The 16,280-nt window shown below is 31.5% G+C and overlaps 1 protein-coding gene across 1 annotated transcript; it reads left to right on the plus strand.

Moving 5' to 3' along the window:
- The first annotated feature begins 7,813 nt into the window (after nt 1-7,813).
- On the plus strand, nt 7,814-15,386 carry LOC145839555 (fibrinogen-like protein 1). The gene is made up of 5 exons (XM_082947162.1): nt 7,814-7,898; nt 12,792-12,977; nt 14,221-14,419; nt 14,701-14,843; nt 15,154-15,386. The coding sequence occupies exons 1-5, from the start codon at nt 7,814-7,816 to the stop codon at nt 15,384-15,386; spliced, it is 846 nt and encodes a 281-aa protein (XP_082803288.1).
- The last annotated feature ends 894 nt before the right edge of the window (nt 15,387-16,280 follow it).

A 16,280-nucleotide genomic window follows, 5' to 3' on the forward strand; every position in this document is an offset into this window, starting at 1 on the left:
AAATAATTTATTATTATGGTGTACATGATTTATCATTTTTAAGACTTTTTTTTTTAATAAAAGTTTGAAAGTAAATTTTTTTTTTCTCTATAATACTTAAGTTTGCAAAGTTATACACATGTTATCACTTTAGAAACTTTTCAAAGCACTGCTAATAAAAGCTTTTAGCAAAATGCACTTTACTAATTTTTCGAACAACTATTAAAAAAGGCTTAAATTTTAACATCTTTTTTTCTTCATCACAATAACTTAATCTATTTTCAAAAACACAATTCTCTCAACCAAAACTCTTCATGAAACGCTCAGGTCAACAACTTGGAAAACCGGCTGACCACGCTCGAGGACTTCGTCGCAAACGACAACTGCACGTGCGACTACGTTCAGGTGGGAAAAAAAAATAAAAAAAAATTATTTAAACAAAAAATTTTTTTTTTTCAGGCTTTAATGATCGTTTTTTAAGACTTTTAAAAATTAGTTAAAAACGAAGTGTGTAATTAAAACGTATAGTAAAGTATTTCTTCATGTCATAAAGATATTTTTTGATTAAAACTAACTTAAACGTTTTGAAAAAGGTGGGATTGCTGTCGGCTGCCATGGAGCCCCCACTCATCCTCGGATCCCAGTCGATCACCACCATGGAGCGGAACCAGAGGGAGCAGGAGCTGAAGGTTGTTAACTAAATAAATATATTTTTTTATTTATTGGTTTTAAAATGTCCTTTTTGTACTGTTTCAATTAAACTGCTGAAAAATTGTTAACATAAAGCGTGGTATGACGCTCGATGACCGACAGCGCACACCAATTAATTTACCGTAGCTTTAATTTCTTTCTGTTGACCGCGGTCGTTCATTTTTTATCTTTCTTAAAGCTGGAGAAGATAGAGGACTGGGTGAAGACCAGCGTGGAATCGGTTTCCTGGCTTCCCACGTTGGAACCCCCCGTCAACCCGATGCTGCAGGGAAACATCGAGCAAGCTCCGAGAGGTTCGTTTTTGTTTTGTTTATTTAGTTTTAATTAATTGGTTAAAAAGTTGAGTTAAGAATTTATTGAGAGTAAAAATGTAGCGTTTGACAAAAGCGAAAAAATAGCTGTTTTATTTAAAAAGCAGTTTGTATAACTTTTAAAATAATTAAACTTTAAGTTATTGTTCAAAAATAAATTAAATTGTTGCTAGAAACGCTTTAGAACAAGCTCCAAGAGGCTCTTTATTGTTTTATTTATTATTTATTAAAGAGCTGCTAATTATGATTAAAATATTAAATTAAGAGATTACAGTAAGTAGAAAATACAGCAATTGACAAAAGCGAAAAGCCAATTGTTTGGTACAAAAAAATTGTTTTGTATCTAAAATAAGCTCTAAGTGGTTTGTACTTTTTTTGGTGTTCTTACTTAAATAGCTTGTTTCAGTAAATTATTTGAATTATCACGTCAAAGCTCCCAAAGCGTTTAACTTTAGCAAAAAATTTAAAATTATTAAGTTTCAAATCCTGCAGTTGAGAAAGTTAGAAAGTTAAAAAATGCAGCGCTTGTTAAAAGCGAAAAAAAAAGGTTTTATATCAGTAAGTTAAGTATTTAAGGCAATGAAAAGTTTGATAAAAAAAATCATTGAACAAAACGCTTTCCGCGGTTGTATAAACTGTCAATAAATTGCATCGAAAAAAACAACAATTTCAAATTTGATGTAACTTTAAAAAGTGCTTAACTTTATTATATATATATACATTTAATTTACTCAAGTGTAGTAAAAAATTACATACTAAAAAGTATTTTTTTTGTATTTTGTATGTAGTTATGATACTTTTGTACAAACTAAGTACATAGTAAAAATCAAGATATCTAAACTACTAATTTATACACAGTTTACAATATTTTAAGCTTGATAAAAGTACTTGTATTAATTAAACACTACATACTCGCACTACCAATTTAAATAACACTGTTGGTAGCTTAAAAACATTAATTTTTAAAGCTTTTTTAATATATTAGCACCTAAGTTTAGGTGACTTATTATAAGTTTACTTCATTACTGGACGTTTTTACTTTGCACTTTGTTTTAAATTAATTGTTTTAAAAAAGAAACGCCAGAAATAAAGAAATTAGCACATATAAAATAAAAAAAAATAAAGAAAAAAAATATTTTAATCAAATTACAACTGGTATTCTTGAATTCAAAAATATTTTATCAGCATAAACCTATGTGATTGCAATATTTAAATTTAAACTGTAAATATACTTTCAAAACAACAAAAATATCAATAAAAGTATCGCATTATATATAGATTATATTTTGATAGAAAAAGGCCTAAAGTTTACTTATCTGCGACTTAGGAGGTTTTGAAAAAAATTTGATTGACTTAAAGATAAACAAACTTTGTCGTAACAACACGTACAAAAATATTTATCCTTCTATCTGTAAAATTTACGAATGCTAAGCTTTTTTTTTATACAGTTAATTTAAGCGATTAGTTTTACATTTGCTGAAACAGTTGCAAAAAAAAATATTTAAGTATTTGCCTAAGTAAAATCTAGTATTGATTATTATAAAGTTAGTTAATTCATCTTATTGTTACATCTTTTATACATTTATTCTATAGTGTTTTATAGTGTTTCCTTTAAAATTCTAAAGGTTCACAAGACTTACTTAATATTTATTGTCGAAATAACTTTTAGGACCGATATGGGCACTGTTATCTATTAGCACCTTAAAATCTTAACGGTTAATTAAATAACGTGCAATGTTTACTTTTTTTTCTATAAATAAGTTACTTATAAATTTTCCAAATATTTTATATTGGTTTTGTGCATTTGTAAGCTAATTAAAACCTACAGTAAATTTAAGTTTTGTTCAGCCAAATATAGTTTTAGAGAAAATATTATTCCAAGAAATATCTATTTTTATACTAATGAAAGCAGTTAAAATTTTGATTTGAAATTTTATTAACTACTATTAAAACACTGATAAATGAAGTTATGAAACCGTTTAACTTATTAATCTATTTAAAAAAATATATACTGTTGTTTTAAATACATAGTTTAATGAAGATAAAACATCAAAAGTATGTTGACAGTATAAACAGTTTAAAACGACAAAATGATAGTAAATGGTTAAAGTATATTTGTAGAAATTTAAACATGGATAAAGCTGATTAAAAAATATAAGAATACATTTTACAAACATTAAGGCATATTATGACATAAACTGCCAACTTTAAACGTGTTATAATTTAAAACAGCAACAAAACTTGTATGTTAGTTTTCATACTTATCCAAGAATAACCTAAGTTTGTGTATAAAAGAAAACTTGAATTGTCCAAAAAATTTATTGATTTAAGAATTAACAGATACCGATTTTATATATAAAAACTGTTAAATCAAGATAATAAGATTTTTGTCTGATTTCAAATTCACATGGGATTGATTTTATCTTTTCTTGTTATGTAAAACAAGCCATTTGAACTTAGCCCTGCAATTTATACTTGCTTTCAAAACAGTCGAAACTAGAAATAAAGTTTAAAGCATTGTAATGTTTCAAAAAGTGTGTGCGAGCCAATTAGTTCATTTAACGGACAAAAGTCCATTAACAGTCCCACTTAATCATGAAAAGTAAAAAAAAAAGTCATGTACTATGCTTTTAAAGCTTTTGAAAAGTTTTTTTTTCAGTTTCCTATTACTTCTGCGCTTCGACGCAGCTCGAAATTTTCCTCCTCACGCTGCTCCTCAGCATCTTGCCGCAGCACCGGACGTCGCCGAAGTAGCGGCACCAGGTCCTCTTCATCATCTGGCGAAAGTACGGCATCCGCGCCCCGTAGATGATCGAGTTCCACCACGAGTTGCTGATCAGTATCGTCATGGCAACGACCAGCCACGTCGTCTCCTGGTTGCCCCAATCGCCGCCCTTCATCCGATAAACAGTCATCGCTATGAACGGGCACGTCGTCATGGTGACTGTCAGGACCACGGTAAGCAGCGTTTTGGCGATCCCCATCTCCATGGTGCGGGTTCGCAGGACCCGGCGCCGAATGGTTGACTGGTTGCCGTGGTTACCGTTTCTGTGCATCCTCCTGAAGCTGGGCAGCCGCCGCTGGAACATGAACGAGTTAACGTGGTTCTCCGTGAAGCTTTTCGGGATGGCTGCTTCTGTAACCCTATTTTTTCTGAAGCTGTTCTTCCTCTGGGTGCTGGTGGCCGGCGACGACAGGCTCAGCTTTAAAGGGGGGTGATTCCCCCTTTTTTCCAGGCTGTTTTTCCCGAAGTAGCCCAGGCTCAAGTCGTCAAAAGGGTAGCCGCTCCAGCTGCGGCGGTAGACAAGCTGTTTGGCAACGGAGTCACCATCGCACAGCTTGATGTGGAAGGCCGAGGAGGGCGAGAGCCGGTTGCCATGGTGATTTCCTACCTCGCCCATCTCGACCGCGACCCTCTTCACTTTTTGGAAACCGTTAATTTCCTTGGGCGATAGTTTCGTTTCGACGGTGTCGGAGCAGCTGTTGTTGAAGCTGTCGTTGTGGTAGTTTTCGAAGTTGACCGCGCTCTTCTGCAGCACTTTCAATTTTCGCGCGCTTTTCGTCAGTTTCGGCGTTTTCACGATGTTCTTGAACGACTGGTTCTCGTTGAAGGAGCTTTTCAGTGAGTTGGGCGAGGAGTTGAGTTTTGCTCGTCTAGTGTGCAAGTTGATGCACACTAGAACGCTGAACGTCCACGTGATTAACAGTGGCAGCGAGAGAAATACTGTATATCTGTTAAAGTTGTTTTATGTTTAAACTTACTTTTTAAAAGCATTTTCAAGGTTAAAATAAAACTATTGCAGTTTTTTTTTAGTTTTTAAACAGTTTGAACAGTTAAAAATAGAACATAAACTTTATAAATAACTATTTAATAGGATGTTTTTAAATTTTTAAACAATAAATATTTAAACAAATAGATAGAATTAATATTTCCCTGTTCACACTGTAAAAAGTATTTTTATAGAAATAAATATTGATTATTCTTATTATTTTTAAGAGAAAGTTTTTATGTTTAATTTTGATATATAAACACTAGAGGAAGCTGTTTTGTTATAATTATAGATAGTCTCATAAAATGTTTCAAATTTAATTGTTTTTTATTTTCAATCAAAAAATAGCACATGTTTTGAAAACTTTTGTACCGTAAAAAGAAAATTAAAAATAGATTTGCAACAAAACCCGCTTTCTCACAATTGTAACAATAATTTACGACGGAATTATTTCTTTAGCTAAAAACATTAATTCTATTTTTTTAATAATAGCTCGCAAGTGAGTCACAAATCAATTTAATTCCGGAAACAAACTCAACATCTATAAGTAAATTGCTTTTGCCTCAGACTTTATGAAAAAAACCCCACCACTTTTTTACTAGCGCGGCGTGAAATCACAACACTAAGTTGAAAATAAAAAACAAAAATAGTAATATTTCAAATTTAAAAAACAAACAAACATCATGAGCTCCATGCTCGGACTCCCCCTGACGACCATCACCACGAAAACGCTACCCCTGCGCTGATACTCGAAAACGCTGCTGTAAAAGCAGGGCATGAGGGAGAAGGCGACGCTCACCGTCCAGATGACGAACATGGTCAGCAGGGATCTGGTGAAGCCCTGCTCGTCCGCGCTCGTTTGGCGCGACGACGCTCCCAACACCGATCGACGGATGGAGCTTCTGTGGAGGTTTTTCGGTTAAAAAATTAAAGCTAAGTGTTTTTTGTGTTTCAAGCTGCCAAAGCTGTGGTAAAAAGTTTAAGGCAGATATTGCGAAAATGTTGGTAAAAAACAACTATTGTTATAGAAGTTTATCGATATACCAGAACGGGCAATATCACCCCAGTTATTTTATGAGCAAGGAAAAACCAATTAAGGCTCTTAAGTATCTAATTTACAAGTTGATTGTTTACTTTCAAGTCAAGCGTAAGAAAAATGCTTGGTGTATTTAACACAAGCATACAAAGATAATAAGATGATGCAATTTACAAACAAAATAAACAAGCAACCTGGAAATGGTGACGCTGGTGAAAGGGTGCGATGAGGTGATGAACCTGTCGATGGAGGCGGCGGCAATCGTGTACAGGGAGGAGAAAATGCTCACGTGTGTCGCCACCCCGACCACCCGGATGTCCCTCCCCTCGAACATCGACGTCACGGTCAGGGGAATCACCACGACGCCCGTCAGCAGGTCGGCCGTCGCCATGGAGATGACGTAGTTGGAGTAGTTGAGCATGGTGGGGTTGCGGCGGCGGGCGCGGCGGGTGGACTTGGACAGGCTGGTGGCGAGGACGGCGAGGTTGGAGGCGGTGGTGAGCAGGCAGAGGAGGGCCAGGAACAAGGTGAAAACGTGCAGGCTGCAGCGGCACCTGGTGGGAATTTGCAACCACAGGGTGGCGTTGTTGGATGTGTTGAGGAGAAAGGGAGGGCAGAAGGGCACCAGCGTCTCGTTTGCTGACGAGTTCAGTTGGTTGCTGTCCATTTTTACTGTAAGATTTTCGGCAATGGTTATTAAAGTATCTGTGTAAAATTTTTAGTTATTTTAGTTACCTCTTTATAATCTAAAAACACTACATCAAACCTCTGAAATATGCAACAAAGTAAATTGAATTTAATCATGCCAACTGTAATCAAAAACAAGGAACTTTTCAACAAGACCACTGATTTCAGATTATGCTTTGGCGTATTAAAGAACGCATTGAATAAAGTTTTGTCGTCTACGTAACCCACAATAACAAAGCATAATAACGCGTAAATATTCTATCGATCTCACTCTGCGAATTTCTACTTTCCCTTAGTGTAGCACATACACAGCAAAATATGGGACTTTAGTATGTTTGCCTATTTACTTCAACGCGAAACGCCAATGGATTGCCGAAAATAAATCGATTTTGGCTCGCCGCAAAGTTCCAAATGCAAAACAGCAGTGTATGGAAAACGTGTTTGTGTGTGTTTTCGTAATACGCGAAGCGAACGTAAGATGAATTCGTGCCGGTTGCTGTTATTTGTTTAGGCATATTGCGCGCCAGTTGCTCGAAGTTTGGATAAAACTTTAGTGAGCTTGGCGGCCGAGCATGAATAAATGTGTTTTTTCTTTGAAAATTCGTAGAATCGTAGAACACCTATCGCGCCATCGTAATGTATTCACTATAATTTGAAACTTAATTACTTTTGTAAAACTTATAACTTATTTTACCTTAATCAGTATTAAAATAAGGTGTAGCTCACAAACGCCTAGCATTAATTACTGTATTTGTTAAACAAAAACATAACTAAAATTTTTGAAACTTGTTTTTTGTCTTAAATAAAGTGCACATTACATAACAGTTTCAAAAGTTTGAGCAAGTTTCATAGAAAGTAAACATTTACTTAGAATATTTTTGTTTATTAACTAAAATTTATAATTAAAAATCTTTAACTTTTACTAGATTTTTTAATGAAAATTTTTAATTCAAACTACATATATAATTTAACAATTTTTGCTCAAATAAGTTAGTTTTATTGCGGGTACTATGATGAGTCATCACTGTAAATGTTTTTGAATCAAAAGTATAGTATACCAAAATAAGATGAAGAAAAAACTTAATTTTGATGTTTAATAAAACTTTTTGTTTTTAAATTTAAGTTTTGCAAACCTTTTTAAAAGTAAAACTAGTTTACAAAAGGTTTGTAATTTATAAAATATCTCAAAAAACATTTACTCAAAAACAAAACATTACTCTTCAGCCTCCTTTTATAAAATGCAAGTGATGATCGCCTGATTAAATTATTTTCGCTGCGCACAAAATTAAAATCAATTTTCTTGCATCTGTCACAGTAACATGATTAAACTGATAGATCCCTTTGCCTATGACGTCATAAGAGACTTTCGAGGTATCTTGATGTACTTCGATATTGACATGATGCGTATTCGAAAAAATATTAGTTAAACTAAATATTGTTTGTAGACGACGAATATTTTAACAGTGGAGATCATATTGTTATAAATAAGCAAACAAGTATTATAGAATTTGTCCAATTTTCAATAAAACTGACGCTACTTCAAGAGGTTTGTAGGAAAACTTAAAAAACATTTTAAAAGTTAGAGTTACGTAAGAATCTTTTAACTTTGCCTTATAAGAATTTACTTTTCAAATAAAGTAAGATTAAAAACAATTTATAAATTATCATTTAATGTATATTTGTGCTAAAATGTGCCAACTTTTATCATTCTCAGTAAGTTTTAATTTGTAAATAATCAGTAGGAAACACCAACGAAACTTTTACACAATTTAAACAAAGAAGTTGTTTTTTTAAACAAAGTAAATAATCTAAAGTACTTTTTTAATTTCTTGAAACTACTAACAAGTTTAATAGGAATAAAATTTAGAGATTTTATTAATTATTAAATGTTTTATATGACAACAAAGCATTTACAAAGTAGTAAAGTAACTTTACCGAAAATAATTACTTTTAACATTAAAACCATCTGAAAATTAAAAACAAATTAATTTATGATTAAAATCTATAAACATGAAAATTTTGTTGATAACTTACAAACAGAATGTTTTGCAAGGCATTAACAAAATAAAATAACAAAAGGAGTGTAAATGAAACTTTTATTATTCAAGTACTCTTAATAATAATTTTACAAATATATTTTGCTATATAAATTCATTTTGTCTCGAAATTAATTGCTATCAAAAAGTTATACAACCCTATGTATAGAAAATGTATTAATTTGTCTGCAATATACCTTAGGTTGAAAAAGATAGTATAAAAAAATAAGCTTAAAACACACTTTTTACAAAGTAAAAAGCTGAAAATTTGTTGTACATTATCTTGCCAAGTCGAATCGGTAAAAGCTTTTAGGTTTTACAAAGTTCAAATCGAAATTATTCGACAAAAATTCGAGTTTAGTAAAAAGCTACCTAACGCCGCTGTTAAAATTTCGATTGAAAAACTTAAAAGTTTGGTAATATTTTGCTGCCTAATTGTATTTTGTAACTTTAGTTTTTGACTTTGATTAAAACGTAATAAAATCTAAAATTTTACGGTTCTCAAAGTATTGCAGTATATGTTCAGTATGAATAGCCTAACTTAAAAGTATTCTAGAGAATATAACATAGAAAAATATATATCAGCTTTATTTCTTACTAGTTATTAAATAAACTTAACAAAATTCAATTAAACGAGTAAAACTAAAAAGCTAAATACAACTTCTAATTCTGCATAGATGCTAACTTAATGTTTTATAACATTTTTCTTTGTATTCTTAGACTTCAGTATCTTTTATTCAAACAAACAAGCTTGATAAGTTTATTTTTCTTACTTTTTAAAGTTATTTTCTTAACCGTCAAATTCAGCAAACTTCATTGTACTTACTTGAAGTATCTTAAATCCCTAGTTATCAATTTACTGAAGTTACTCAAAGAAAAACAATTTTTAATTGTAAACTATATATTATCAATTCCAAGCGTACACTGTACTTTACATGTGATTATAATACCGTGACAGTTATTTATACAATTAATTAAAAGAATTAAACAAAAACGTTCTTACCAGTCTCAATATGACAAAAAATACTCTACACTACCTTAAGGTGATACCAAAAAATGAATAAATTAACTTTTACAGCGAACGTTGCTGACCTTACATTGCTATGCTGCATCACTTAACAAGTTATGGCTTTAAAACAAAGGTTGCAATCTTAAAAATCCAACGTGACTTCACCCGGACAAAGTGAAGAAAAACAAAACATCAGAGGGGCTTAAAACTCCCAGCAACGTTTTCTTTTTCCCTTTTCGCGTTTTTCCTTCTTTCTGATGTAGCAGCGCTATTGTTTGAAGTCGTCGCATATTAGCTAATGTTTTTTGCACCTTCTTCGCGTTCAAATCGATAACTTTTATTTTCTGCCCTTATTAATAAACTCTCAATGAAATGCTATACTAAAATTGTTTTTTTTTTTTTCAAGTATTACTGCTTCGATGGTTTCTTGAAAGTTTTGGATAAAACAAAAGTTCTTGCGACATTTATCGATGTTCACTGTTTTCTAATGAATACTTATAGCTTAGGGTTACTTTAAGCAACACGATGCCTGTAACAAACATTTAATTAAAGTAGTATTTGGTAAACTTTTATTCACTTGGGTTGTTTCTAATCTCATATTAATTATAAGTTAACGTTGATACATCGCTCAGATAAGTACTTTTTGCAATAGCTAAAAAACGCATATTGTTTTAATTTTATAATTCATAATTTTTTTTTAATGTAGTATTTATTAGATGTCTTTTTACTACTCTAATCTACATATAATTTATTATTGCAGCTGTATATGATAAAAAAAAATATGAAACCTAACAGCTCTTAATAGTACTTATTTTTCCGATAACTCTTCTCAATTTCCTGTTTTACTAGAATTTTACTAGAAAAAAAAAACATTACTGATAGTTTTGATGTAAATTAATTCAGTCATGCTGTATTTTCTATATGTTTTTATTTGAATTTCCATCTACACAAACAATATTACGTTTAAAAATACTAATTTCAGCTGTTTTATGTAATATATTTCTGTTAACAGCATATTTTTGTGTTAAAAAATATCTTTTTATAAACAATACAACCTCGATGCCGACGAGAGAGAAAAAAAACTGCTGCCAAAAAATAAACTGCATTGCTGAACAACGAAGCTCGAGCAGTAAAAGTTGAGGTTATCTAAAAACTTTTGGTATTGAACTTGAATTCAAATTAGCCTGGTTCAATCAACGCAAAAGCGCAATAGTAGAATCTCTGGCACAGGCTAGACTGCACTTGTCAGTTGCGTATTGGAAAACGTTTACGCCGTTTGTCAATCACGCTGCAGTTCGAAATGGGAATTCGCTAAAACTGAACTGTTCGATACAGAGTTGGGGACTTGCTGTAAGTAAATTTTCCAGTGTCGTGTTTTCGTTTGATAAAGTTTGAAAACTCCACTAAAACCAAAGCGGACTTTATTTTTTGTAGACAGTCAACTGCACAGAGAAACGGTCAGAAAAATAAAATGTATAACAATGTTGATATGTTTCCACGGCAGTTTGCTCCATATTAGAAGCTCACTTTTTTAATCTTAACAGTTAATAAAACTTTTTAGATAGTTTATTGTTTATCTCTATATCTAATTTTATTCCGTCATTTACTGTTAACAATGCAGTATTATAAGCTATAAAAAATATAAGTACACTGTTTATAAGTATAAATTTATAAGCATATACAGTTTTTAAATGTGTTTTGTGTCGTAATTTAAATTAAACAATAAATAAGTATATAAAAATTTAAGTGTAAGAATTATAGTTTTTTATTCAGTTTTTATATGATTTTTTACAGAGGTAGATATCTAGTTTACCTTTTGAACAACAATGAAGTTGTAAGTAGCAATTTTCATCTTTAACTGTTTTCGAACTTTTGTAAACAAAATAATAAGCTAAATACTGTTTTTAATTATTGATACTTTTTTGAAATTTTTCTATAAATAGTTATTAACAGTTTTAATGAGAAAAATATTAATTTGGATATAAACAAAAACTTCTTTTGATATAATTATTTTGGGATACTTAAAGTAAAACTGGTGAAAATTATCATACAAGTATATAAAAAGAGGTATTACCAACATTTTGTAAAGCTGGATTTATTTATTGAAAATTTCGTTTAAATGGCTTGTGTCTAAAATATGCAACAATTGTTGCAATGATAAAAAATAAAGCTAAGTATTTTAACAAAATGAATGTTATTTGATAATTTTAAGCAAAAATAAAACAACATTTTAAGAAAGTAAAATTTTAAATGTTTTCATCGAGTTTAGTAAATTAAAACTATTTTCTTAATTGAAATGGTTGTTATTGTTAGTTCTTAAACCAAGTTAAATATGTATTTTATGTATTTTTTTTATTTACTCTAATTTTATGTATTTTACTATACAGATTAAATTATTATCCCATGTATTATAAATTAACTAGTATTGAATTTGTAGGCGTTTTTTCGAAGTGTTCTATTAGCCAGTCGAAACAAATTTTGTAAAGTATTATTCGCAAAAAGTAAAATGCTTAATTTTGTACGTTTTCAAATTGTGTAACTTTTTGTTTGACAGGCTATAGTTGTTTTTTCTTATTACTAGTTTAAAACTAAAAACTTTTTTGTAAGCTGTTTTATTTTTTAAGCTAATATTTTAGTCAATTTAATTGAAATGCTCAACTATTTAATACTGTGTGGCTAGAGCTTCAAAGATTTTAAACAAAATATGATTAAATGTAGCAAAGCCAAGCGAACACTGCTTTCTAAACTTTAATTTTGTTTGCTTTTGTTAGTTGGAGCAAACATGTGCAAACATGAATTATTAAACAGACTATAAAAAATACCTCAACTACTTATTATCACACTGCGGTTCGAAAATTGATTTCAGTTTGCTTTATGCAATGAAATGCAAAATGTTGAAACACTTTTCTTGCGAACCGAAAACATTTGTGCTTTTGATTATTGTCACAAAAATAAAGCTTAAATGAGAATATTAAAGTTTAAAACCGTCTAACAAGATTACATTTTAAATAAAAAACTTAAACATAAGTCACTCATTTAAAAAAGGTTTATCAATTAATTTCATCTAGCGCACCATCAGTTTACTACATTTACATTATATTATTTTCAGTTTTTAGCAAGATTATTCTTTATTTATTTAAAATTTTTAGTTAAAACCAGAAGAAAAACCAAACTATTAGAAAGCTAAAAGCAGAGGTTACACTTGTTAAAAGCTTCTTTCATGACGTACACGTAAACACTTTCTCTCACCAGACTGCTTCGAGATCTTCCACATGGGCTTCCGGGACAGCGGCAGGTACAAGATCCAGCCGGACGCCTCGCCCGTCCCCTTCGAGGTGTTCTGCGAGCAGCGGTACAACGGCGGGGGGTGGACGGTGTTTCAGAGGAGGAGGGACGGGAGCGTCGGCTTCGACAGGAGCTACGAGGAGTACGCCAGCGGTGAAATATTTGTTGTGTTTTAATTTTCTTTCAACTGAAGAATTTTTTTTATTCAGATTAAAATTTGTTAGGCTCAGGCTTAGACTTTGGATTAAAAAAATATAATGTTAATACTATAATTTTTTTTTTTCAGAAATGTTTTTCGATAGTTATCAGTTTGGGTAGGAGCCACATGAGAATGCAACGGGTGAACTATATATATTTCTTTTTTTGTTAATATTAAAAAAACATTTTTATTAGATGAAATACGTGTTTTTTATTTTAACTTTAGCTTCAAATTTCACGATTGTTTTCAAAAAAGTTTTTTTTTTCTAAATTCAGGCTTGGAGTTTTTCATGTATTTTAAGTTTGTCTGGCAAGTTGCGTTAAGGTAATTTTTATTAATTGGAGTAATTTTTCAAAATAAGTAGCTTTAATATTTGTTGTTAACCGCATAAAATTTTAAACAACTGTTGCTCGAGCCTAATTACCATTTTATACCTTTATTGAAATAAATTTGTCAAACAAAAACATTTTTTACGGGGGTTGATTGAATTATTGGCTGCTAATTTACTGCTGACGCACTTGCTAATAAATCATGCGTTCTTCCTTTTTTTTAGGTTAATAAAGCGAAAAGCTGGTGCATTCTAGTTTGCAGCTACAAGGTACAAAGGTCTTTAGGATTGTTTACTATTTACTTGACGATTTAAATTTCATAAACTTAAATACATTATGTTTTACTTAACTAACAAGTTTTTGGAGTTTCTTAAAATTTTAAATATACTTACATTAAATACTTAAACCAACAAGAAAAAATTATTTTACTTTTTAGCCACAAACCTTTTTCAATTATGAAGAACTTTAACAGCATGCTTTTAATTTGAAAATATACATTTTAAAATTACCATTAGTTAAGCTAAGTTTAGATAAAAATGAGGCAAACACGAGTTGAACTCAAGTTTATACTTTTATGGGCTCCAAAATATAGAAGATTAAATACTGTTTATACGAAGCTTTTTGAATTATCAGTAAATTTAATAAAACAATTTTAACATGCAAAAACATTTTTAGAAATATTATCAATAAAAACTAAGTTTAAGTAAACAAAAGTGTAAAAAAAGCTTGTTTTACTCCAATGCATTCTTACACGAACTCCAAAATTTAGAAGAAACACGAACATTTCAAGCGCGTTATGTTTTTCAATTCGAGCGTAAAACGTTGAACTTTCACAGGAGTTTTTCAACTCAACGTTGAACTTTCACAGGGTTCGGCGACGTCATCGGGGAGTACTGGCTGGGGCTGGACAAGCTCCACCACCTGCTGTCCCAGGGACCCCACACCATGCACGTCGCCATGCAGGACTGGAACAACGACCGGAAGTACGCGGAGTACGACGACTTCTTCGTGGACACTCCCAGGAACTCGTACATGATGAGGTTTTTTGATTTCTTTGATTTATTCAGGTTGGTACAGTTGCCATTTTTGTACCAACTTTGTGGCCGATTAAACTTTGTGTTCGAATGAAGCTTCCTCAAATCTAGCAATACCAAATTTCATACCGTTCTGCACTTCATTTGCACACGTATTTAACTAGACGCATGTCAATTTAAGTAAAAGAAAGCCATATCATTTGAAATTTCTTAATTAACATAACTAAATTATGTAACTCTATTTGGTAGAGTTATCAGTTAAAACATCATAATATAATCACAAACACTGGATAATCGTTTTTAAAATCAAAAAGGTTCGGAATGTACAGGGGAACGGCGGGTGACGCGTTGCGCGGGGTGGCGTCCCAAGATCCGGGGAAGAACCTGATATACGCTCAGTTCAGCGCCAGGGAGTACGACAACGACAGGTGCCAGCCTTGCGTGTTTGACGAGCAGTGTCAGTTTTTCTATTTGATTATTATGTATTCGATATTTTGTTTTAAAGTTGTTTATTAGTTTTATGACAGCTGTGTGCAAATCTTAAGTTCTTGCTCAAACTTTTACAGCAACAGTTTTTTGACCTTGGTTGTTAATTTAAAACAAACAAGAAAATGCTCAAGAAAGTTTTTTTCAAAAAGGCTTAGTTTTGTTTATATGCTTAAGTATTCGTTATTTAAAAAAACTATGTAAAAACAAAAAGAAAATATTAATATGCAGCTTAGCTCGACAAAATCTCCTAGTCTAAAAATTCCCCCAACCAACAACAGATTTCGACAGCTGCTCGCGGCTCATGTCGAGCGGGTGGTGGTTCAACGCGTGCGCCGACGCCAACCTCAACGGGAGGTACCTCAGCAGGGAGCAGTGGCAGAAGTGCAAGGAGGGGGAAGCACCCGACAGGGACTGCCTGGGGGTGAGGTGGAACGGGGGGGACCCCGTGTTGGACTCCGTAACTTTGAGGGCCGCCATCATGATGGTGAGGCCCAGCGGCGGTGGTTATTAGAATTGCGATGGAAAACAATAAGTAAATAACTATGTTTATTGTTTTTTGTATAGTGTTGTTTTACTTATAGGATCTTTAACCTTTGAAAGTAATTACGAAATATGTTGACTTTTTTAATTTGTTTAAACTCACTTTAAAGTGTTTTATGTTATTAAAAAAATTAAAAAAGCGCGTTTTGTATAATAACCAGTTGTTTTTTATATTAATTCTACACCTTTTTTTTTATGCTTACACGTACAACCGTTAGCAAAGTGTATCATTTTTGTAAAGTTTCGATGTGTACGTGCTAAGTTTTGTGTTTGAGATTATGTGTTTTTTTTTACTTTAAAGTGTTTAAATGAGCAATTATACATGTACTTTTTTGATCAAAAAATAAAACGAGTTTCAACAAATTTTGTTTGTGTACATAATCTAAAAATGTATTATTTTTCATTTTATTTTAAAAAATTCGTAAAGTAAGTTAAAATTAACTTTCTTAAAAAAATATACTATTCAAAAAGTTGTAGTGAAAGCGATAAATATCGACAACTTTAGGTGTTCACCTCTGCTTGTATTTCCAAACAGTAATTCAAAAATACTTTTTGTAAACTAAAGTTGCTATGTTTTTATTGTCACAAGTTTTTATGTAAAATTTAGCTTAACTCTACAAGAAAATAAAAAGGGCTGAACTATTTCATGAAAATAAAAGATTAAGAATTACTTATATTGGTGACTAACTATTAAAACTAGCTAAAGCAAATACTATTACCCATTTACAAACGTAAGATTACTGTTCAACAAAGGATTATAGAGTTTACTGCTTTTTAAAGTAGATAGAGGATATGTCTTCATAGTCGTTATATTAAGTATAATTAAGTTTAATTTTTAATACTTTAGATATGAATTTAAAACAAA

The sequence above is a fragment of the Thalia democratica genome, chromosome 1, assembly GCF_965202585.1.
Source record: "Thalia democratica chromosome 1, ktThaDemo2.hap1.1, whole genome shotgun sequence".
Taxonomy (NCBI): Eukaryota; Metazoa; Chordata; class Thaliacea; order Salpida; family Salpidae; genus Thalia; species Thalia democratica.